We start from the raw sequence: 25055 nt of genomic DNA on the forward strand, positions 1-25055 counted from the left end.
TACTGCATCATCTGCCATGGAATATCATGAACCGAGATTCCATTCTGGTTCTGGTTCTGTGTTATTGGCAGGCTTTTTGTTGAAGGCCATTTTTTCTCTGTGAATGTTCTCTTGTCCTGCCAACATTATTCTAAGACAATAATATACCTTTTTACCATGCTGACAGCGCTGACCTTGGCTGCTATTTTCACCGATACAGCTCGTCTTTTGGCAGGGATGAAACTTCTAGATTGCTCTTCTGCATGTGTTTACTTGCTTCATCAAGCACGATTTATTGGCTTCACTGTGGTGAACTTGGACGTTGGTTTCGGGTCCATTTGTATTGCTTTCCTGACAGATACAAGGTGTGTTTTTAATACTGATGCTGTATTCAAATGAAATTGCTGCGGCCTCCTTGCATTTAAATACAACTGCGACATGAGGATGAGAAAGATGTCCCTATACACCTAAATTTGAAGATGTATTCATCATGCTGAGCCTTCAAGTTAACCATTTCTCTAAAGAAGAATACATCATCTGACGGATTGGGTGTCCTCTGATAACGGTGCTTGCTGATAGTCATCTAGGTTTCTCATATTCTCTGCACAATTCCCACAATATTATACCGGCTTTGTGTTCTTTATCTTTGAACAATCCTTAACCGTTCTGTCTGTGACTGAGCTTCCTCTTGCCCTCTAATCTGGGTCATGTCAGCTGAATAAAAGGCCTCTTAAATGTGCCACAGACCAAATAAAGAAAGGACAGTTGTGTCCCAGATGTGTGAGGGCGCACGGAAGCCCCACCCGTAGATCTCAGAGATGAAAGTGTCAGGCTTATACAGGAAGCTGAGACACGGCCCGGCCTACTATTCACTGTTTATTGTCCACTGTGCTGAACTGAACCTCTTACTGTAGTTCAGTGACGTCATCCACTGTCACCCCTGGTCAGGTGTGGTCCTCGCTCCTCACTGTCCCAGATTTGACCATTTTGCAAACAGAATGTATTCTTGATTACTCTCTCGTTCATCAAACTGAAGCTTTTAATATCAGCACACTCTTTCAACATCACGCACACAATGCATTCAGGGCTCTATTTGGATTTTGAATGGACAATGGGAATAGCAGGTAAGAATGTTTAGATGGTCTGGATATCTCATGACTAACTTCAATCATCACAATGAACATGAAAAGCTGTTTAGATATAAATACACGTTTTAAATGGTCGAGTAGACTTTGTGTTCCTGTTATCGGTTGGACAGTTGTGACTATATTTGTTCACAAAGCTACAATATGATGCACAGGCTGAGGTCAGCTCTGTTTCTGAGATAAGCACCTCTATGACTGAAATGAAAATTACACAGTTGGAAGTGTGTTTTGAGTTCAGGTTGGGATCGTGTTGATTATGATGGTCTGTGTGTGTGAGTCAAACAGACTTTGAGCATTGTAAGTACGTTGGGAAAGCAAAATATTGATTCCTGATTTCAACAAAGCCACAGGCTTTTCTAGCACTGTTTCTGTATCCTCTGTTGTTTTCATCTGACTTGAGCGGTGCTTCAAATCAGCAGGCTGCATCTACTGCAGCCTGCCTGTGTTTGTGCATGCCTGTCTGTATACTGGAGAGCTGTGCTACCTGCCGGTGGATGTGTGTGGCTCAGTAGATACAGCAAATACAGCAAAGGAAGTAATGGAATTTTGAATAGAATCTGCCCACATGATTCTCAAACCCGTAATCTAAGATGAAAATAAATGGAGTCGTTATTGAGGGGGCCTGGCTTGTTGAAAGTCGCTGATTGTATTGAAATGCCATCAGCACTGATCTGCTTCTACAGCCGTGGGCTTTATTTGAAGGTGTCTGTACACAAAGATGCTGTATGGCAGCTGAAATGGAGAATAAGAGTGGAGAGGGGCAGCCGTCCAAACCAGTGTAATATTCCAGAGGCAGTTCTAAATGACACTGGTGCTAGAACCTTGTGGTAGATCAATGATAATAAATTTGATTCATTTGAGACGGTGCTTCCCAGTTAGTGAGCTTGGCTCTGCTGTAACCACTAACAGGCGTTCCCTGCCCCTACAAATAATGTTTATACACTGTGCAGTGTGAAACAAGGCATTCCCAGTTATGTGTCTTACAGAGTGTAGTTGTTCCTGATTACGTCCTTTGGCAAACATTTTCCTTGAGTGTGCAAAGGTCAGAACATTTTTCTTTTTGTTGCCAGTCTATCACCGGCCTAATGCAGACAAACAATTATAGACAAAGGCAATTTAGCTTTTCCAATTCACCTAATGTTGATGTCTTTGGGCTGTAAAAAGAGACTGGAGCATTCAGGCGTAAACCACAAGGACAATAAGAACACAACACAGAGAAGAGAAGAGCATCAGCAGGATCCCAACATGGACCTGACTGCTGTAACCAACATCAACTTCCCCAAATTGTTAATAACTCATGCAGCTTTACTTGCTGTGAGCATATTGTAACTCATCATCATTAAAATGTTGACATTGAATAATTTGCTGATACATTCATTATTAAGACTTTGTCAGCACATTTTTTTCATCTTTGAATCTTTGAAAACATTAAAAATGCCTTTTATTAGTTGTGCAAACTGTGGGTTACCTGCATAATATCTTCACATTACACTTCACTTAGACATGCTGACCTTCTTTTCAATGATCTGATGTCCTGTGTAATGACTTAAAGCCACACCAGCCTGTTGTACAATAGCCACACACTGGAGATCATCATTTAATTAACTGCATCAGTACATCTTGTTGTGAATTTTCAGCATGACTGAATAAAACATTTCACTCTCTGTTTTTGCTTCATGACCCAATAGTTTGGTGTTTGGCACGGAATCCTCACCAGATCGTCCAGAGCTTTATTAATGCTCGCCGCAGCGGTCAAGGGATCCACCAGATGGCAAGGCCCATATGTAGTTTACCCTTTGGCCAGGTAGTAATGAATCCGTTTGGGAGTTAATCACAGTCTGGTATCATTTTCTGTGGGCAAAGAACCCATAATTTTCCCACAGCTGCCTTGATATATTACGGAGCTTTCCTTTTTATGAGCCAAGTGGAAAAGTATGATGTTATCATACCGCTGTCAAATGTAAAATCCTTAGCTTTAGACTGAGCGTATAGCCCAAAGTAAAATACCTCTCTTAATGTAATCTGAGTTATATCATTGGACTGCCACTGTGTGATATACGGGTACAGTATATTAACATTGTATTGAGTTTGTGGCTTGTGTTTTATGTCATCCTGTGTGACGGCCTGCAGCAGCATTCGCTTTCATAAGACTTCTCTTACATCGACACTGAAATGTCATCTTTATTCCTCCCTCTCTGCTTAGAAGCGACGTTGGAGGCGCTGTCATCAGTTGCCATGACTATTAAAGGGCCCTCACACGTTGTTAGATGTTGAAATGTAAATTCCACCACGATACAACTTCAGCAAAAGTGGTCTAAACCTTTTAATTCTTTTTCTGATCTTTGCATTGACTTATACTTTCACTTCAACTATCTAGAGCTTTGAGGCTTTTCCGTAACCTCTGAAACTATTTTCGCCTTTGATGCAGTTTGAGCTTTGAGGTTTATCGCGTCTTGACAAAGTGACTGAAGCTGATTAGATTTCAGGTCAGCGGTCTGCGACGGCTGACACACTTGCAGTAAAGACGCCTGTCAACCTACCGAAGCCATACAGCGGATTTTCTGGTGGAACAAATATTGTGCAAACATGTACAGTACATGATGGTCTCGTCTGAACAGTCACTGTCACGCCAGTCCTTTTTTTTTAAAATCTTGGCTCAGCTGTGATTATTATCTCTGCCTCGAAAGTTTAGTTTTACGGTTGTGCTTTTAGTTTCTTGTTGGCAGGATTAAGATTTAACTTTTGTCTTCACTTGTTCTGCCTTGGTGGAGATATGCGCCCTAATGACTGCACTGTTCAGTTCATTCATTTAAAAGAACAATTCCCAAGTCCCTGCATTAGATTAGCAAATACTAGCCGGAGTAAAATAGTTCCTATCTGTTTGCACAAATGTTTGCGGTTCAGGTTGAGTTGTTAAAAGTTGGAAAGTTCAGTTATTAAGAAGTACTTTGCACTTTTTATGGTGAGTTAAAAAATAATGTGTCCTGTCTCATGAGCCTTTGCTATACATGCAAAAATGTTCTTTTAGCACTAGAATGTGCCGCTCCTGTAGCTCTGTTTTTAGGGTGTGCCTATCATATGTGTTAGGAGCATATGGCCGCCTATGACAGTTCAAACACATACATGCTCTTTTAACATCAAGGGAAATTAAGCAAAGGGAATTGAGGCCAAATATGAGGCAAGTGTGGAATATACAGAAGCACATCATATGATGTTATTTCTTTTATCTCTGCAGGATCACACCTCCAGGTCTATCTGCTTCCCTCTGCTGACCTACATATTTCTGACTTGGTCATTAAGCAAATCAACATATCTGGCTGGTTAAACATGCATGTCACTTGTCTTAATCTTAAAGTGACGATAATCCCGGTTTGGGGAACACTGCAATAAGTGAAAGGAAGTGTGTGTGTGTGTGTGTGTGTGTGTGTGCCTGACTGCTGATTGCATGTGTCAAATGTGCACTGCCTGTTTTCTTCAGACATTCATTAGCAATGCGTTTGCGTATGTGAGCAATCTCAGAAACTGTAGTCAGCAATTTCACCCAATTACAACTCTTTGCTTCAGTCATGTTTGGAGGCTTATGAAGACTCTGATCCAGAACTGCCAAGCGCATCAAAGAAACACAAGGGTGTGATTGCATTTGGAAGATGAACACTATTTTCTTCTGCCTCACTTCCTTTTCATTAAGAAAAATTTGAGTCAATGCCAGAACATTTCACTGTAAAATACCCAAAGAAGATTACATTTGTGCTTGATTATCTTGCCCTCTGTAATTACATACATTTAAATCTCAAATCGGCTCATTCTGTAAAGGAAAAAATGTGCAGCGTGCAGTGTGATCCTTCTGTTATCTGTTCCAAGCTATTTCCAATAAGACACGTGCGAGAACTGTACAGAGCATTAACAAAGCAGACTTAACGCCTTTGTTTGGGTTTATTTGCCTTTTTTTTCACAGATTCAACATGCATTCACCCACAAGCTGTAGAAAACTATTAATAATATATGAAGGTTTATTTGTATGCATCTATGTCTGTGTGTGTGTTGATCCATAAATGTATGATCAGGTAAGAAGTGTAATGAATCTTGGATGTGAATATGGATGTTCCAGGCCTAATGATTGAGATACAGCTGCGTTATTCCAAGCTGTTTATATCAGCCAGATACTGCGAGGGGGATGACAGCTAAATAGAATTTGGGCTCTGTCCATCAGGAGAGCCTGATATGAATCTGCCTTCAGTATATTAGCACCTATGCAATTTGTCAGTATTGTAAATGCAGTGGACGGCTGACAGCGTGTCCCTCTGCAGCCGAGGCCATTTAGGCAAAGCTTTCACAGTCATGCATGTTATATTCCCTCTATGTATATCTGACTGAAGGGAAACACGCATTCCCATCTGTGTTTTATGATCATTATTCCAAAGTTTAAGCCAGAGTGAAAAACGTGGTTGCAGCAGTGATTTGGCATGCGGCCTGAACAGATGCCATGGACTTTCTGTGAGAGCGTTCCCACTTGCCTCTACTCACCTGCAGCCATCAGTAATGCTAGTGACAAAAACAAAGTGAAGTTTTTCCTCTGTGCTTCACGCGCTAATAGCTCTGCTCACTCAAGCTTCCGTACAGTAGCCGTTGTTTATGGGAGCTTACAGTAGCAAGAACAGCTTGACGGGATGTTAAGATCACACTGTATAATAACTTATAATAAAGGCCTATATGTTTGCAACAAAACATAAATCTATAGCTTCCCTAAACATGGGAGTGCACTACACTACAATTTCATTCCAATATTCCCATGTTCAGTCACCTGAATGCAGCAGATGTGGTAGTAGTGAAGCAATATGTGCTTGTGTTGTGCTCAAGTGTGTCACTTCAAGTGCCTTCACAACTGGCATTCTACTGGCCCAGTTTTGTTTGGTATCTGACCCAAATGATGACTACGACTTGGAATGTATGTCAATTCTGCTGCTGTTCTATGTTATTTATTTATGCCCCCATATTAAATTCTTTCCCATTTTGCCTAAGACACTTCTAGCCAATAAGCAGATTAAGTGTTCTCACAAGGCTTTTTTGATATTTTGATTAATTCTGATCTATTTTTGTAGTTGATACCAAGCCAAGGTGTAAATACTGTATTTTACTTCTGAAATTGCATCAATCACATGAGTTGTATTTTCCTCCTTCATAAATAATCATATTGCAACATTGTAAATAAATTATTCCAGGTGTGAATGGATTCCCAGTTGATTCCTTTAATTCACCTTTATGAAGACTATCCTGTAGCAAAATCCCCTTAGCTTACTGTAGACAGAGCCTCCCATTCATTACAGATGTCCATGTATATATATGCATCTTTGTTTATCTTTCCTACCGGGTCTGAGAGCTTTAACTCATCCCGACTTAGTCTGAGCACAGCTGTGGTCTTGCAAGCGTGCAGTGTATTGACAGATTGGTTTCAATTCCACCTTGCATGTGAATCAGCCAACTAGAACAGGACAGATACGGTCCGTCTGTCAGGGAAAATTCCATGCGGATTTGAGGACAATTATTCCAAAGTTTAATGCAAAGAGGAACATACAGGACAGTTTGATGTGCAAACAGTCATATTGTTTTGTTATTTTCAGGGTACTTCTACTATTTTTACTATTTCTGGTTTGCTGGTTGTTTTAGGGGTTGACGACTGTTCATCAGCACAACACTCAACATAGAGATTGCCAAATTGAATGTTTACATATATGCATATAAAATCCTGACCAGAAATGAACGGAGTGGTGCCAAAGCTAAGATGTCCTTTCAGCCTATCAGCTGCACTTAACATGCACTTAGTCATTATATATGCTTTTCTTTCTTGCTAACCATGAGTGGCCAGGAGTGGCAATTTATTTCCTCAACCATAACTTCATTAGTATTGTCTTATTTCCCAGTTGTGTCCAGATGCAAGACACTGAACCTGAACTGAAGTACAAAACCCAGTGTGTGATTGTTACAGTCCAAGCTGAGTCCATCTAGTCCTCTTTTATATAAACAACTTCCTCTGAAAACTAAACAGGCGAGTCCATGTTGTATTAGATTTCACACTTTAATGACTTTACTCTTGACAGGCCTGTCTGCGACGTACATCTGCTGGCACTGCTTTGTGCCTCAGCAGTGCCAGCCAAGTACACTCACCAACGATCATTTGGCAGAAGCTTTTATCCATGATGACTTCCAAGTGAGTTTTAACACACAGCGGTTCAGTCAAATTCCAGTTCTTTCCAGTTAACAGGTCTGTAAGATGTTTATAAAGCGGGGACATATCTTTATTGTGGTTCTCCTGCCTTGCCTGTCGGATAGTTAGACTGGCGGAAAACCAATTGTTGGCTGTCAGATAGGGACAATTATTTTCTTACTTTTCCACTCGTCTCACCCAATTTGTGTGGTGAATTGACGGTTGTGGTGATGTATGAAGGTGGCCTGGGTTGCTTGAGTTCACTCAGGCTCTCATCTTTTGTCCATGAGCTTTGGAAAAAAGTGTGTGTCGCTATTCCCACCGACGGCTTAAAACATGAAAACGCCAGATTTCAAACGTGGTATCTGACCAAATTAGATGAGCTTGGTCAGATGAAGCGTACTGCTGTAGAGACCCAGAGGGTAACACTCAGATCAAAGGGTGTTGGCTCGCTATCGCCACCAACAAAGCAGAAGAAAATATTAAGATTTTGCCCAATAGTGTGACATTCTTGCCACGCATCAAAATCCAATGGGATTAGAATAAGAATCAACGAAAGCAGGAGTAGAAACAAACAAACAAACAAACTGAAGGAAATAAGTGAAATGAAATGGTGGAATTCATGGAAGTATGAATACCAGAATCCTTCACCTACCTCATGTTTTGTTCCAGCACAATATGGTTTCCTGTGCTGGCATGTGGCAAAATGATCACAGCAGGACTTCACAGGGTTACAGCTCCACTCACTGGAAATGAACTGAGACATCTGTTGACAGTTCAGGAGGTCCACACTTTGTTCTGTTGTTAAAAGAGGAGTTTTCCTTTTTTTTTATATTCACGCAAAGGTGCATAAAGAAAATACAAAAAAAATGCATTTGATTTTTTTCCTCTGTAGCTTGTTTATTGCTCAGGAGACACAGGGGGGTTTGCATTGAACTGATGCAGCTCATTACTGTAGCGCGGTGTCTCTCTAAGGACTGATTAAGGATTAAGCATAATTCAGAGTGCCAGCATGTACGTACTGCATTCTCTTTGTTTTATTATCCATGCACATCTAAAGCCCCTTCATCTAAAGCTCACTGTTGAAGTCCAGAGTGCTGCTTTGTATAGACTAGCTACTCACTACACTCATACCAAGACATATTTATCTTACTTTTTCCTGAAATGTTAATAGACAGCACTCAACACAAAAGTGAAAATCACAAAACTGTAACATTTCAAACTGCTTCAAATGTATTGCCCAGACTCCGGACCTTTCTGGAAAACCTCTGGTAATGATGTGTGATCCTCTCAGACAGCAGTGGAGCGGTAATTGCAGCCAGTACGCTACTTCAGAAAGTGAGGTCGCTATTATGTACGGATCAGCAATTACTGAATTAAGGCACCAGGATTCTTACCACAGTAGCTACAGTATCTGCCACAACAGGCAACAGGTAGTGGAGTTCTCAAAATGATGTATATACATACTATATTGTGTAATATTAGATAATCTTAAAATATCAAATACAAATACATTGCAATAACTTTGACTTTCAAGCTTATGAAATGGAAAATGAGAGGCAATGAATACTGTTTGCACAATTTTGCAAGAATTGATTTGTGGTTGTGCAACTTAAAGTCGTCATTGGATCAAAATGAAATTATTGTCAGCCAGTAGAAAATCCTTCCCTTCCACTTTTCATTTGACTCGACACCTCTTGTGTTTAGGCCTGTTCTCTGCATAGATCAGGTAGGATGGATACGTCTGATCATGATAGTGAGACACCAGCCTGAGGTCTTTGCATGTCTTTCAAGAATTTGCCAAAATCTTGTTCCATGATTTTCTTCATAACCTTACAAGCAGTTCAATAACTCAATACCTGCAGGGCGTTGCTGACTTTACCGTGCTCTAAGGTCAGGATCGTGTGGAATGTATAATGTGTTCTGGACGGTTTTTGCCAGACAGTGGCAGATACATTAGAGCAGAAGTGTCTAATTTTAATTTGTCGGGAGATGGAGACTTTTTCTTTGTGGTCTTTATGTTTTTCTTGTTCCTTTTTGCACATTACTGGCAAGAGAAGAGTGGCAAAGATAACTCTCCTTTTTCCTGCTGAACAGACCAGATTGGAGAGCCGATATCTTTAACAGCACCATAGGAACTAGAGTGTATTCAGGCGGGGGAGGAGGGTCTTTAATCTGGTGACTCCCCAACATTTGTGAAACGATGTAACACCCTGGTGTAGTTCCTGTCATATTGTCTTTGAATTGCACAGCTAGTTCCTCGCTGCTCGACTTTATTCTTACCTGCACGGGTATCCGTGCACTAATAGGTGGAGGTCATTAATTCTTCAGTATGGCAGTAAAGAGAGCCGAGCTGTATTCCGAGTGCCTGTGAGATGCTGTCCCCCAGAAAAAGGGAAGTATTGGGGGAGTCATTAAATCTCCTGAGCTCATAATAAGCCTCCTTTAGAAAACCAATCATTTGCACCCTGTCCAAGCAAATATTTTTCCACCAGATCTGTGTCGTTATGCAGCTTGAGACCAAATTTCACCTATTTAACCTTCTGCATTCTAATGTTAAGAAATCCTTAACAATTGATTTGCTCCCATCACATTTTCTCCTTTACATCTATTCTTAATGTATTGATTAATCTTGCTACTAAAGAATTGAATGAATTGACTGATGCGAGTGAAAACATAATCCCCATGATGCAGATACAACATTGGCAACAAAATGCCTGTTAGGATAGACAGGCGGCCTTGGAAAGCCCCTTTCCAGTGAAATTACGCTGATCACTCACAGGTCCTCTGAGTGATCATTAACTGCCGCTGAATCGTAAAACCATGACCCCACTGACGGCCTTTCTGGATCGCCTGAATGATATTAAATCCTGTATTTTTTTTCTGAATAGACAGAAAATGTGATGTTTGGACCTCCTGACCTCCACCTCCATCAGTGGTGACCTCGGCCCTTTGCGTCCCTTTAGTAAATCCTTGGAGCGATTGTTGACAGCACTTGTACATTTGACAAATAAATAAATGCAGTTGTTTTAGCCTGTCCTTGAAAGGTCAAACCTTTTCTCTCCCTCATTTACTTTGAGCGGGTGATTCACACCTCTATTTCCTCTGGACTTGACTACTGCAATAGTAGTTATTCATTCACTCATTGGTTTGGAAGGTAGAGGCGTTATCTAGGATTGGGAGGATCCTGGTTTGATTCCTGGATCCTTGAGTGAGACACTGAACCTCTGAAGTTCTCCTGATATGCATGTTGGCTCCTTGCATGGCATGTGTGAATGTGAGTTATGTGAAGAAGTGAAGTGTGAAGAAAATTTACTTTACTGACATCATTTTCCATCTTTACCCTCAGTTGAGCCTGCAAATGTGATTATTGATTATCTATTCAAAATGTCCACCACAACATCAGAGTAATTCAAGACACAAATCAACAATTCCTCATGTATTTTTCCAAAATCATTTTAAATGGACTTAAATTGCACTAATGTTGCTTGTAGGAAAACGACAAACTCCACATTTCACATATTTATCCACACTGTAGTGTAACAGCAGCAGCAGACTGTTTTGTGTTGTATGGGAGTATAAATCGATAGGACGCGGGGGCAGGTTTGTGCTGGCTTCCATTTTGTCTGTTATACAAATGATTCTGTCTGATGATGTTTTTCTCTGCTTTTTGTCCACCATCTAAAACTGCAGCATTATCCACCGCCTTCAGTAATATTTCTGAGTGCACTGCCTCCCATTTACAGTGATATTGGTTATAATGACCCAGAAAATCTCAGCTGCCATTATTGCAAAGGCTTTGGACTTTGATATAAAGGAGATCCAGTATGAGGCGTATGCACTGATGTATCAAAGATGCACCCTGTTTCACATGATAGCAGTTTACTGACAAATATTATTGTTCCCTATTTGTTGCGGTCTGTCCCGCTTTGATAGTTGCAAAGATGGAAGTACCAAAATCACAGGAGGGTGCTGATCAAAGACTCGGCCCAGCTCTTTGAAAAACATAATCCTGTGGCATTGATGTGTGTAAAAACACTTCCTTCTATCTCTGTATCCCTTAGGTGAGCACCTGCGCGTCTGTCCTCAGGGGTACACCTGCTGCACATCCGAGATGGAGGACAAACTCAACCAGCAGAGCAAGTTGGACTTTGAGACCATGGTGGAGCAGAACAGCGTCAATATGAGGACGACCTTTGTCACCAGGCATAAAAAGTTTGATGGTAAGTGTTTAACATGAATAGGTTTCTGGGTGGTTCCATGCGGATTTGTCTTTCCCCTGGCGTATAACGGCTCTAAAAGCTGCAATAAAGGCCCTCGGTCCAGTGGCTGTCCAAGTGTCTGAGGAGTGTTTTGCATGATGGAGTTTAACAGTACAAGAGTGGATGAAGTGAAGGTTTTTACAAGTCCCCTCAGTTGGTTGGACCTGGCCCCTTTGGTCTGTGTCTTGTACTCAAGTGGGTCAGAGTGGACCCAGGTGGACTTCCTGTGTGCACTGATCACGTGGTGTGTGATTATTACCGCTGGATTAAACGTCCTTTTTGAGGTGAACCAGTAACATGACGTTAATTTCAGAAAATACAGTGGTGACACCTGTTTTAGGAGGAATACCCATGGAGCACAGTGGAACATAAACAGCATGATTGCAGTATAAATATCCCCTTCCTGTCACTTCTAATCCTGTTAGTTGGTGTACAGTCTATTGCTGTCTCCTCGTAATAAATCTGGTGTCTCATTTAAAATTCAGATGTTTCTGTAAATCAGTCCGACAGGTTTACATTAACCTCAGTGAATCACATCACAGTGTTACACCAGTAAGCCTGACAGCAAACAACAAATCTGCTGTATGTGGAGTTAAAATAGAGTTGCAGCCTTGACCCATGAACTTTTCTTCTATCGAACCTTTATAATGAACATAGCAATAAAAACCACAGTAATATGTGTGTTTGTGTGAGAAGGAAAGGGGAAGTAAGTTTGCTACCTTAAGGAGGGAAAATAGCACCGTCTACTAAAGCTGACATGAAACCCGACACCACTGTGTGTTAAAGTGTCCAAATCTGTCAACAACATTCATCTTTGTTTTGTATTTATCATGAAAACTGTGAAAACATAGTGATTTCCAACTCTAATCATACACACTGTGACACATCCCCAGCCAGGACATTATTTACATAATCTTGACACAACACACTCGAGTGACATTATCACATTGTTACAATTGTGTTGGTCCCATATGAGCAACATGATGCAGTGGAGCTAACGGAGTGCAGAAAGAGATGCTTTGAATTCACAATCCATCTATTCATCCACACACAGCCTCTGCTCTAGGCGAAGGTGTGTGGAGAAGCTGTCAATAACAGACAGGCAGGGCGACGCAGCTGTGGATGGCAGGGCGGTCGCCATGGGATTGTAAGGGTTCCTGGTTTGATTCCGGGCTCTTCTGAGAGAGCCTGTTGAAGAGTTGTTGAGCAAGAAACTAAACCCCTAACTGCTGGGGATGGGCTCCTTGCATGGTATGGATGGATGGTAGATGGATGGATGGATGGATGGATGGATGGATGGATGGATGGATGGATGGATGGATGGATGGGTTGGCTGGATGGATGGATGGATGGATGGATGGATGGATGGATGGATGGATGGATGGATGGATGGATGGATGGATCTGCTCATTGTAAAGCACTTTGGATAAAAGCTCTATATAAGTACAGTCCAGAAAAGGAAGAACTTCTAAATTTCTCTGTGTTGTTCCCATTCTATATATTGGATGAAATGTGAACAGTTCTACAGCATACATCTTGCACAAGTCACAGATAGATTATTGTTTTTTGAGCTTGAAATGATGGATTAACAAAGTGTTATTACAGTAAAGATACTGGCATGGACCTTTTAGTTTGTGTGAGCAGCAGTTCTTTAGTTGCACTAATAACCATTGTTACAATGGTTTCCAATGTTACATATACAGTATATCATTCTCCTGTCTTCCCTGCAGATGTACAAATGATAACAACTGTCTGTTTTCTTCTGTCGTCCTAATTAGATCCACATTTCACCGAGACTTTACTGGAATTAGTCTATTCATAGCAGAAGAAATGACTCCATTTAAAGGTTAAGCTTTGCTAAGCCTCATTACACCCATGTTGTTGTTTTTAAAAGATAAATGGCTTTCCCACCTGAGAGAAAGAAAGTTTCCCTTTCCTTACAGTGATCAAACAATGTGTGGGAGTTTTGCTTTGGAGTCATATTCTTTGAAAGTTCAAAAAGCGACTGTCAAGGTTTATTTTCACTTTCTTTCACTCAGAAACCATATGGAAATGTGGAAATGTTGAAGAATATGTCATTTATTTTCTGCAATCATATAAACAGGCAGTGGCTCAGTGGGTAGAGCTTCCGCTTGGGAGCCGGAGTGTCGTCGGTTCAAGTCCCTGCCGAGGTGCCCCTGAGCAAGGCACTGAGCCCTCAATTGCTCCCCCCTCTGCGAAGGGTGGTAATGTAATGTAAGTCGCTTTGGATAAAAGGGTCTGCTAAATGATCGTAATGTAAACACATGGATGTGAGCTGTATCCACCTATAGGCACAACTCATATCTCGGTTTAGATAATCACTTTTTCAAAGTAATTGCAATGATGCATGTAAGAAAAGCAGTCATACGGGCTGGAGTGGCACAAGTCACTCATGCGGTTCATTACGTTACACAGGCACATATGCCAAACCACTCAACATCACATCGCTTCCTGCTTGTGTTAAGCTCTCTGCACCTCGTGGGGTTTGAATCATCCCTCATCAATTTTACATGCCCTCATTTCTGTCCCCAGTTATTTATAGGGCCCTATTATGAAAACCTTAACTTACTTTTTGATTACCGACTGCTTCCCCTGAAGGCTAGTGGGTTTTGATGCATTATTGAGTAATCCGGAAGCCGTAAATGATAATGTTGCTAGAATTAAGGTTTGGGCTCTGTGAATGTACAATTGTCGGGTCCAGGAATCTTTTTCCCTTCTTATCTTCTTCCATTGAGACTTCGAGACTGAGAAACAGAAAGAAACACACACACCAACCGACCCAAAGCTTCACTTTGCGCTGTTGCAAATCAGCGTTTCTCTGGCTCAGTGCGTTTGGACTCCCAGCTGGTTTGTGTTATACGTCTGTGAAAGGCTTGGTGTTATCTGCTGTGGCCCTGCAGGTGCCCTGAGGAAACCTGAATTAAGGACAGCAAACAAGCAAAATAAGTACAAGATATGTGTGACTGAGAAATAGAGTGAAGTGAGACGGAATATATTAAAGAACCAGAGAAGAAGAGACTCACGTCACATCTGTTAAAGTTTAATTGAAGCAGATGATCCATGTGAAAAGCTACCCCATAGCTCAGTCAAGTGTGCGGCTGGAGTGCAACAAAGCTGTGATTTTCCTTTTTATATCTGTGATTTCTGCTCTTGTATCGTATATTCAGCTCGTTTGACTTTCAGTGACAGACACCTTGATACATGATTAAGTGAAACATCTATCTCACTCTGGTTAAAGAGAGCTGGAACCTTAACTCTTTACACTTATACCTTTTAAGATCTGTTAAATGTCTTGTGCATCGTTTTATAGATATGCAGCGAATCAGAGCGTAATTTGACAAATGTGTGTCTGCAGCAATGTGGGCCTTTGTGTCGGTGCTTGTTCTTGCATGTTAGATCCTCATTAGACTCCAAGTGGTTGATGCTTTCCCTTCCTGTCCTCCCAAGAGTCAGTCTTAAGGCAGGAGATTAGCCAGTGTGCTTGGTTGACTTAAGTCCGGGTCGTGCACAAGTCTTGCTTGAGCGGCTACTTTGATCGGGCCGAAGCAGATTTCCCCTGCCAGACGTTTGCAGTTGCAGAATCCCTCGTTCACGTCAACAATCCCTTATTCACACCCAACCAAGACTAAGGCTGATACAAACTACTCCCCCGCCAACCACACACACACAGACACACACACACACACACACACACACACATACAAATTCGCCCTAATCCATGGTCTCTTTTCAAAACCCCTGTGGACTTTGTAAGCCTGCAAACACACAGGGCAAAGGCATTTTGCAAATACACAACATTCCTTATCTACCACATGCTCTTGTCAAGGTTCATATAAAACTTCGGCTTAACAAGATTTATTGGGAAACAAACTAAACAATGTTCTTCAGTCACGCGAGCCAAACATTCTCTGCATTAACACTTCATATAGCAGCTATATTCAGAACAAAGTGCCAGCTTGACTTAGGCTCTTAATTACATATTTGCAGCCTTAATTGTTTATTGAGTATTAAAGTCTTTAGTGCTGCACCTCAGTGAACTACTTGTTGACTTGAATATTTAAAAAATACATATTGGTGATGTTTTTGAGTGCTGTGATGTCGGTAGAACAGGTACAAAAGTGTTGTAGTTTATTTTACCAAACAAGCTGGAGACATTTTCGCATTCATTTTCAACATTTCAACAAAGAAGTAAACCTGCCCAAAGCTTTTAATCTTCCTCACACAATTTGTGCCGTCCTGTGCAACTTTGGTGTTTTTCATGAGTGGACAAGGTTATGCCGCATTTACCTCAGACCAAAAGCTCTTCCAAAAAGGATTAATGGAGTAGGAAAAATTAGCCAAATAACTACTATTCACTATTGCAATGTACTGTGGTCCAATAATGGAGCAGAGCGTCTCGTTATGAAAATGATGATTGGACATAATTGCAGATGTGCTGAATTGGCATAGACGCCTTTATAAAATTACAGCTCTTTGGACAAAATGGATGTGACTGTGATCCGGTCTATCCCCCGCAACCACACACACTCTCTCACACACACACACACCACGCTCCAGACTCAGGTGCCAGCTGCCAGGACAGCTCCGGGTCATGTCCGTATTTGGCGATGCTTCACTATGGTGATATTACTCAGAGAGGGAACCTTTGTTTAGAGCTGACATCGTAATCGCTTCTTTCATTTGACTGAAGAACTACAAAACAACTAATAATGACATTTATACTGTACAGTTTTCCTGTTAATGTTTATATAAATGATGATGAGTGATGATTGATAATAATAAAACCTATAAATATGCTACAATGAGGATATGTTCAAGTTTAAACTTGTTTCTTTAAGGAATGTTGTTATCTAGATTTTATGTTAATTTACAATCTTTCCCTGAATGTCAAACTTTCATTTCTGTACAATCTTCCACAGACACCAACTCATAAACTCCAAGATTGTACATTAATTATTCATCTGTGACATTCACTGAAGTACTTAGAAGTAAGAAAGAAGAAAATGCCCACAATTCATTGCTGACATCAAATGTAACGTCAAAACAGAATCTCAAAGGTCCTCATTATATTCGACCCACTTCTGCTCTTTTTTAACATAAATTACAATTGCTCATTTTGTGCTCAAAAACTATTGTTTTGCTTGACAATGGTAAATATTTAGTTCAGTGTTGTGTCTGTTAACTTTTTGATAGGTCAACGTAATATCCTTAATATAACAGCACCGTTATGTGAGCATACATCTTTATGACATGTTTACAGACTATAATTATGACACGCATGTCTTCTGTTTCAGAGAGAAAAGTTCAGTTTGCGGACTGATCTGGAATCCTTATGATCCTTTGTGCATAATATAATAGCAATATTATTAATTTATACAAGGAATAAATTGAGCAAACAGGGTAAATTTCGCACTGTGAGATGTGAACCAGATTTCTGTCCCCTTGCACTGGGTTGGTTCAATACAAGATTGACAAACTCGCCATTTGTGAAAGGTGACAAGGTGCGGCACATGGTATATGTGGACAATCTCTAAATGCTGGAATATTGGTCCAATTTCCATTCATCCATTCCGATGCTCCAGAGCTCCAGAATGAACCCTGGAGCTGTGGCCGGCCCATCACAGGCCCAACACACACACACACACACACACACACACACACACACACACACACACACACACACACATACACACATTCACTTTCAGCAATTTAGACTTTTCAATTCTCCCAAATTGATGAATGGGGGGAGCCTGCAGCTCCACGTGGAAAGTGCCAGCGTTGTATTCGAATGCAGGACTTCCTTGCTGTGAGGCAAAATTGCCACCGTGCCATCCTTTGTCAAATTCAGTCCAATGAATTGTGTATTAGCTTCGGTGCCACACTATCCATCATTATGCTGAATAATAGATGAAATAGGTGGACATATAGATCCATTTTCCCTTTCATCCTTAAATTATCATTATCAATATACACAGTTTATTCTGATTTAGTTCATTCAAGTGAATTGAACACATACAAGCATTTTAACATCTCTACTGTGTGACTGAACAATAAGCTCTAGCTAGCTCCTGTATCCTTTGCGAGTCCATCCCATCATTATAAATAAAATATATATTTAGAATCACTCACTTTTACGTCTCGCTGACAATGCCTGGATCGTGTGTTTGTGTGGAAAAATACTGTAAGCACCGAGCTTCAGTTTCAGCCCAAACAGTTAGCTTTTCCAGGCTACGGCTCTCCAGATATACAGCTTTAATTTTAAATAAAAGTGCCTTTTGAATCAAAGCCAGAACTGTGTTGTAAAAGAATAAACCATTCAATAAGAATTTATAGGCGTATTCCCAAAGTACCTTGAGAGGAGAAATTAGACGTTATATCATCTAGAGGGTAGAATCCTCCCGTGTCCTGTCCTGGGCCGCGTCCTGCTTGTCTAATTGAGATTCTCGTCCTGTTATTAATTAGGATTTTATATCATTAAGTGGCTGTTGTGTCCATTTACATGACCTTATTGGGTTTAGCACCAGCAAACTTTTATTTGAAAGCCGCCTCTTACATATTTTCGACTTTAAAGCAACTCCAGGTTTATACTCAACCTCCCACAACACTGTGTGAACCTAATTATATCACCACAATCTGTGGCTGATGCTGCGGGTGGGCCAAATAATCAATGCTGCGCTATATTGTGTTATCTTTTCCTGTGACACATTATCGATACACTGGCACCAAGTACTGCTGTTTCATCAAACCTTTGGTTGTAGGATTTGTATCGTATCTCTTCATTATTTTGCAGTGGACTGCCATAATGCGTGGGTACAGCACATCCAGAATATATAGGAAATACTGCTTTATTCAGAGAATCACACACTACAGTTAACAGTAGTGTCAACTCATTTGTATACAGTTAAAGTCTTATTATATTGGTATTTATGACCTGTGCCATGGGGGTTCCATTATTTTGTTTGTTTGTTTCTCTGTTAGCAGCATTGCTCAAGTCAGGTTCTGATGGTGGAAATGTGGTCCTAGGTTAAAATCCTCATGTCTGTTTTTTGCCATGCACAGGAGGAATTTCTTGCAATTATTTTGTCGTACACACAGTTGGATTTAGTGTCGATGAGTGTGTTGCAATTTAACTGCATATCACAGAATAGCCTGTACCATGATACTGTTAGATTACATTTGATTTATTCGATGTAATTTAAAATACATGTAAGGCTGCAAAAACATCAACAGACATCACATATGTTTTAAACTCGTTAAGGATAAAACACACCAAAAAAGCTCAGAAGCGTATTTCCTTTGTGATCCTCAGTACAGAACAAACAAGATGGCAGATGGAATGAACAAATAGTTAGAGAATGGAGTAAATATACCGTAAAACAGGAAAATGGATATGAAGTAATAACAGATGTATCAAAGAGAGATTTTTAAGAGCTAATTTGTTGTATCATTATAGTGTTAAATCATGATGTAATGTATCATCTCAGACCATAGCAGAGTAGAGTCATCATATCGGAAGATCTCACTCTCTAATAAAGTATTCCATAAATTAATCCATTGATTCGTTCATCGACATGCGTGACCTTCTACGAATCCTTTGCATGTCCTGCTTGTGTAGTGTTACAGGACGCACATTAGACGGGACATGAAACAAAGGACAAAGGACAAAGGACAAGGCTGGACACTGTAACCGTCAAATGGTACGAGACCCTGATTACGCAGGAGATGACACTGAATTACACAGGGCAGGACACTGGTGAGGACAGGCCATAAATTGATTTAACCCCGATGATGAAGTTGAAACCTCTGTGACAGTCTCGTGTCCACTGTTAATGAAATCCAAAACCATGCATACGCCGGGTTCCTGGAAGTGTGCATGAATAAATAACCTTTTGTTTTGGTGTCCCTGTGTTATCTAAAGTGAATGTCAGGAAGACTTACTCTCTGAGGACACAGGGAATGGGGTCTGTCTGGCAGTACTTCAGCTCAGAGTTGGTGGCAGCCTCCATCATCTGGCACAGGCTGTAACCCGGTGTCACTTTTGTACTTCAGGATGGATGGCTCTGTGTGGCCCGGACACTGTTAACTCTGTCCCACTGGCGGCTTTCAAGGAGAAGCGAGGAGAAGAGGTGTGCCTTTTTCACAAGCCGCTGCTGCAAAAAAAAAAGAGGGGAAATCCGCGGGCCTGGCTGCAACGTGATTCTTCTTTTCAGTATATTTATTTCATTTCAACTTTGTGTCAGGTATTGAAACCTATACAGTGCCAAAACTCACTTACAGGGAATCCTAGCCCCTGGATATTGAGTTTGCTCAGGCCACAGCTGAGAACTTTCTCTCTAATGATACGGATGAAAAATGTCCCGCTGCCCACTAAGATCTCCACTGTTCCATTCCCTTTTGATTTTCATGCAACATTTAAAACGGAATCAGCAACTGGGAGGTCGGTGTGCAATTTTATTTAAACATTCACTTAAGGTTTGACAGTTAATAATTGGCTCATCATAGCTTGCATGTAAATTGCAGAGGGAGAAACCTGCCATCACGGAAATGCTGAAAGGAAAGGTGGTGATTGAGCCGATGATTTGCCCAAGGTTTTTATTTTTTATCATCTTGGAATAGTTTTTGCTTTTAAACTCCACTATTGCAATAGCAAATTAAATTCCTCCCCTCAGAATGCTTTCTGCTTTCTTGGGCTTTACACAATATGGATGTGGAAGATATTGCAGGATACAGGCATCTGCACAAAATATGTAGTGTCAGTGTAAGAGGGGTTTATGGTGTGGTTGAATAATGCTTGTGTGCTCTCGTTGCTCTTTTTTTCTAAAGGGAAAAACAGCATATAATAATAAAATAATCCATAATCAGTTGTTAAATGCATTGACAAATTGATAGAATAGTTTGTAGATTAACCAATAAGAAAATTGTCACTATGTACAGCACTACTTGGCACTACTTGGCCAAAAAAATGTAATTATAAATTAATTAAGATTACATTTAGGTGTTGGAAATGGTCTCTTATGTCTTGGAGGCATAAGAGACCCTTTCCAACACCAATTGTAATCAATTGGAAGATAACTTCCTCCAGCCATCTCTTAGAGGCTAGAGGAAGTTATCTCGTAATTAAAACTTAGTGTCTCATAATTATGTGTCTGGAAACAATTTTAAATATTTTGAAGTACACTTCATCCAAATAGCTTTGCATGTTATCTTTTCCACTTTGTTAAGTTGTTTCATTTTCTGTGCAGGTTCCCAATAGATAACCAGTGTCAGGTGTCGCCTGTAATGGAAATTTAATGGAGAGTTAATGGAGAAATGCAAGAATTAGAAGTCACATAACCAATGCATGCTCAGCGTATTAACTTTGCTTAGAGCTTCACAAAAGACACAAGTTAGCTTTTACTTTGACTATTCTGTAATGACATCATAATTAAAAGGTACTGTAAATTTCAATATTTATCAGCACAAACACTAACTTTATATGATAGACCCAAATAAAATGGTAATATGCTGAAAAATGACAAACATGCCCGGGGCGTGTTCTCTTTGTAGTGAGAGGCTCTTCATCATCACTCAGGTGCAGCAACACTCTGCAGGGTGGAGTCCCACAGACATCGGCATGGAAGCTTTCACGGGGGGGGCAAAGCGTTCCAACAACTGCCGGGCTGAGACAAAGCTGCTTATCCATAGGGTCGCAATGATGTAATGATGTGCGCAGCCAATTTGCTTTTTTTGCTGCTCGACGGCTGTGAATATCATCCACGGGAGGAAATCACTTTGATGTGCTGAGCCGTGCTAATTGACTTCCCCGATGCCTCTGAACTCTGTGTCACGTCTTAAAGATTCAGAGGTGCCCGCAGTAAAGGTGGCTTATAGCAGCGTAATTAACTAAATAGACACCAGGAAGAGTTTAGTTATCGAACCAAATCTGTGTGATTTAATTTGTTAACTACTTTACCAACCACCTCTCAGGGTAGAGTGTTTATTTATTCAGACTGAACTGAATTACTGGCTTTTGTTGATTCAGGCTTTGTACAGCGTTATTAGCTTACAAGTCAAGTCATGTTATGGTGTCACTGTCCAACATTTGCACTGTATATATATATGTGTGTGTGTGTGTGTGTGTGTGTAATAACTGCTATCATATTTATATAATGTAGGGTTTTTAATTGGCATCTATGAATGTTTAAGACGTATTATCATTTAAGAGTTTAATTACCTACTTAAACTTTGAACGTCTAAAAAATGGACATAATATAAAGCCATTATAAGCTATTGACTAATTTTTCTCATTTAGAAGTAAAGTGATTTCAAATTGTGTAAGTTTGAAGACATTAATTTGCCTTAATAGCATTCAGTGCAGCTTTCAAGAGAGACTTGACAATGAACATTGACATACACTTCATATTTTACAATGAGGCTTTTTATCTTTTCAAGGAATATTTTCTCAATGTCACTAAAGTGCATCATAATGATCCCATTAACAGCTTTCATGATCAGCCTTATATCGTCTTTATTGATGCATGGAAACCACTTCTTCAGTCAGCGCTCCTCTGTGGGTAAATGTCAGTCATCTCGCTTCGCACCAATATAAAGGTGATGCCGTGTGGCTGTGACTGCTAAAGAAGTTACTGACAGTAAGATAAGACGCCGCCTTGAGACTGAACAACAGACACATACACAGGAATTGAGTGACTTTGTGTTCACTGACCGGGAGAAGAGCTTGACGTCATCAGGGGAATGAAGGCTACCAGTGATAAACAACCGCAACACTGTGAAAGCTTTTGGTATTTCAGGTGATTCTTGTGGGATTTAGATTTGTTTTACTTTTGAGATGCAGTGTCAATCATTTGTATAATTGTTTTATAAGTTATGATTGTCTTTATTTGCTTTGGTGATATTGTTTCAGGCAAATCTACACTGTCCTGTGCTACATAGAATTACAATATGTGTATGCAAATGGATACATCTGCTGATTTGTGTGTATGACGATGAGTAGGTTGTTTGCAGTTATTTGCCTTTGAGTCGCTTTCTTACAAATGATGATGTTGAGCGGTTGTCAGCTGTCACTTGGTCCAGATTATCAGCTACGTGTCCTGCAGAGCAACAGTGTGTAAGATCATGACCCCATAATGCTGCAGGTGTGTCTGTCACCACACTGAACATTTGCTTTTGGTTTCTTTCCATGTCTCTCAGTGGACTCCCAAGTCTGTTTTAAAACTGTCCCACTTTGGCTCTTAACATGTCCTGATTGATCCTGTCTTTTATACCACTCAGTTCTGGGGATTTGAGACGCAATAAGCCAGGGTTTTCCAGTTCAAGCATCCACAGTGACTTCCAACAAAGCCAGGATGCACTATAAAAATCGTGGCAAAGATAAGAAAAACTCCAAAGAAGTGTTGATGCTTTAAATGGAGTCAGGTATTATCCTAGTATTATTCGGTTATGTATCATAAGGGAATATTCTTTCTTCTCCACATTTACATACTTGTTCAGGAATAGTAATACAATCAGTAATCCTGACCTGGAGTAGTGAAACTTTAGCATTTATACCATTTTTAAATGTATCCTTTACAACATTTACACGAGTAATTATCCCATTTTGAGGTTAAACTCATCACTGGGATCATTCCTGCTAATGGGAATTGTTACTTACACAAGGCAAGCACCTCACATGTAGTGTGAAAGGCCTATGAGAAGAGTGTAAGCATCTTTCAGTGTGCCTCAACCTTAAGGGCACGATGAAAACAAATTAAAATTCCTCAAGCATCAATAGCAGTCTGAGCAACAAGCAGGAGGTCAGCGGTGTGTCTGTGTCGAGGGCTATGGGGGTTATGAGCGGGTTGAGGTAAGGGGTTTGCGGAGGACTGCAGGTCAGCAGCCAAGACGCGGCGAAAGAGAGAAAAAAGAGATCTGCAGTTTGGACTGAGAATAAAAGATCATTTCACTACCGCAGTGCTGGAGTGGAGAAAATTCACTTTTGTGAAAAGCAGCGGGCAGGTTATCACAGGAAGGTAGAGTTGAGCCATCGTGCTTGAGTGCAAGGAAAGGACTGGAGTGCAGGGATGAGTAATGGTCTGTATGGTTTGGGGGTGCTGTGAGAGGTTATAGTTTACTCCCACTGTTTTGGTTGCTGGGGGAAAAAAAACAAATAATAACAACAGAGTCTCAACAATGACCACAGTTGTATTTTGCAGAGGTATTTTTTCATTACGGTACGGAGGTACGTTTTGCATTATACTGTACGTAAGTGTTATTATTAGTGACCAACACAAGTCTCTCCACTTCTGCTGCTTAGGGGTTATTCACTAAGCCCACCATAAATCACAGTGATGAGCACAGCTGCAGTTGAGTTAGTGCAAAACACTGCCACGAGTAATCACCCGGTGCTCAGCTCTGTAAAACATGTTTACCAGTCTTGAAAGCAGTGAAGCGCAAAAGGAAGTGCTGTCTTCAGTGAACAGCAAATATTGGTTGCAGACACTATTTTGAAACTCCAAATAAATTCACGTGGGAAAGCTATTAGATATGCCGGGAAATGTTTAGTAATCCCAGGAGACAGCAATGTTGTTTACCAAAGATTTTGGTTTCTCTTTGAGATTTTCGAACCTTTTCATTCTTTTCTTCAGTAAGATTATTGTTCAGACCACATCCAGGCGCAACACACTGGAGGACCTGCAAGGAACTGCAAAATACACTGTAACTAGTTGAAGTGGAAGGCACCAGAGGGAAGTAGAAAGTCATGTAATGTATGTATCTCTGTAATCTGCATACCCTGTTCCACTCATAGTCCGGCCACCTGGAGGGTGTTGCTAGGGAGATGGAGATTTAGGCTACTTTGCTCACCATGGTGCCCCTGTGACCTATAGACGGATAAGTGGTTTAGTGGATGGAAGCTGTCATTTTGTACAGTAAATAAAGACAAAAATGTCTATTTATTTATCCTTAAAATGACAGCAAAATGATTACTGCTGGCTGGATTTCTCATGCAAGTGCTACCACTGACTGGCTGAACTATAATTATAAATAAAAGCGGAAATGACAAAACTAGCAGCCTAGAACATTATAATTAGCAGTCATGTCTTTATAAGGAGTAAAAGTGGATTTGGCTTTCTCTTTCACAACATGTACTCTCCGTCCCTAAAGTTTGTGCGTCCCTGACACCCTCTGATGTGCGACCTTCTACTGAAGCAGAACGTTGTCCATTTCTCACCGCATAAGAAAGGTGTGCGAGTATGTTTCATGCCTGAAATTCTTCAAGGCTCATTAAGTACGAAAACAAGCCAACCAGCTGCTGTGAAATGTTTGTTGCATTTGCTTGAGCCAAGAAAATGCTCTGTACCTCATGGAGAGAGACAGAGTCCCTGCTGCAGCAAGCAATCACTGATGCAGATGAGAACAAGAATAGTTTGATGCTTGCATGCTGTTTCATGTGCTGAGAGGTAATGCTAC

General features: G+C 40.6%; 1 protein-coding gene across 1 annotated transcript in view; it reads left to right on the forward strand.

Moving 5' to 3' along the window:
• The window catches only part of LOC143004792 (glypican-6-like), a 118366-nt gene that overhangs the window by 19428 nt on the left and 73883 nt on the right, over positions 1-25055 (forward strand). Inside the window, exon 2 of the mRNA XM_076155940.1 lies at positions 11391-11549. Coding sequence (XP_076012055.1) covers positions 11391-11549 — 159 coding nt within the window. The remainder of the gene's footprint in view (positions 1-11390; positions 11550-25055) is intronic.

The sequence above is a fragment of the Genypterus blacodes genome, unplaced genomic scaffold, assembly GCF_046128005.1.
Source record: "Genypterus blacodes isolate CSIRO-AG114 ecotype Tasmania unplaced genomic scaffold, CSIRO-AGI_Gbla_v1 ptg000067l_1, whole genome shotgun sequence".
NCBI lineage: Eukaryota > Metazoa > Chordata > Actinopteri > Ophidiiformes > Ophidiidae > Genypterus > Genypterus blacodes.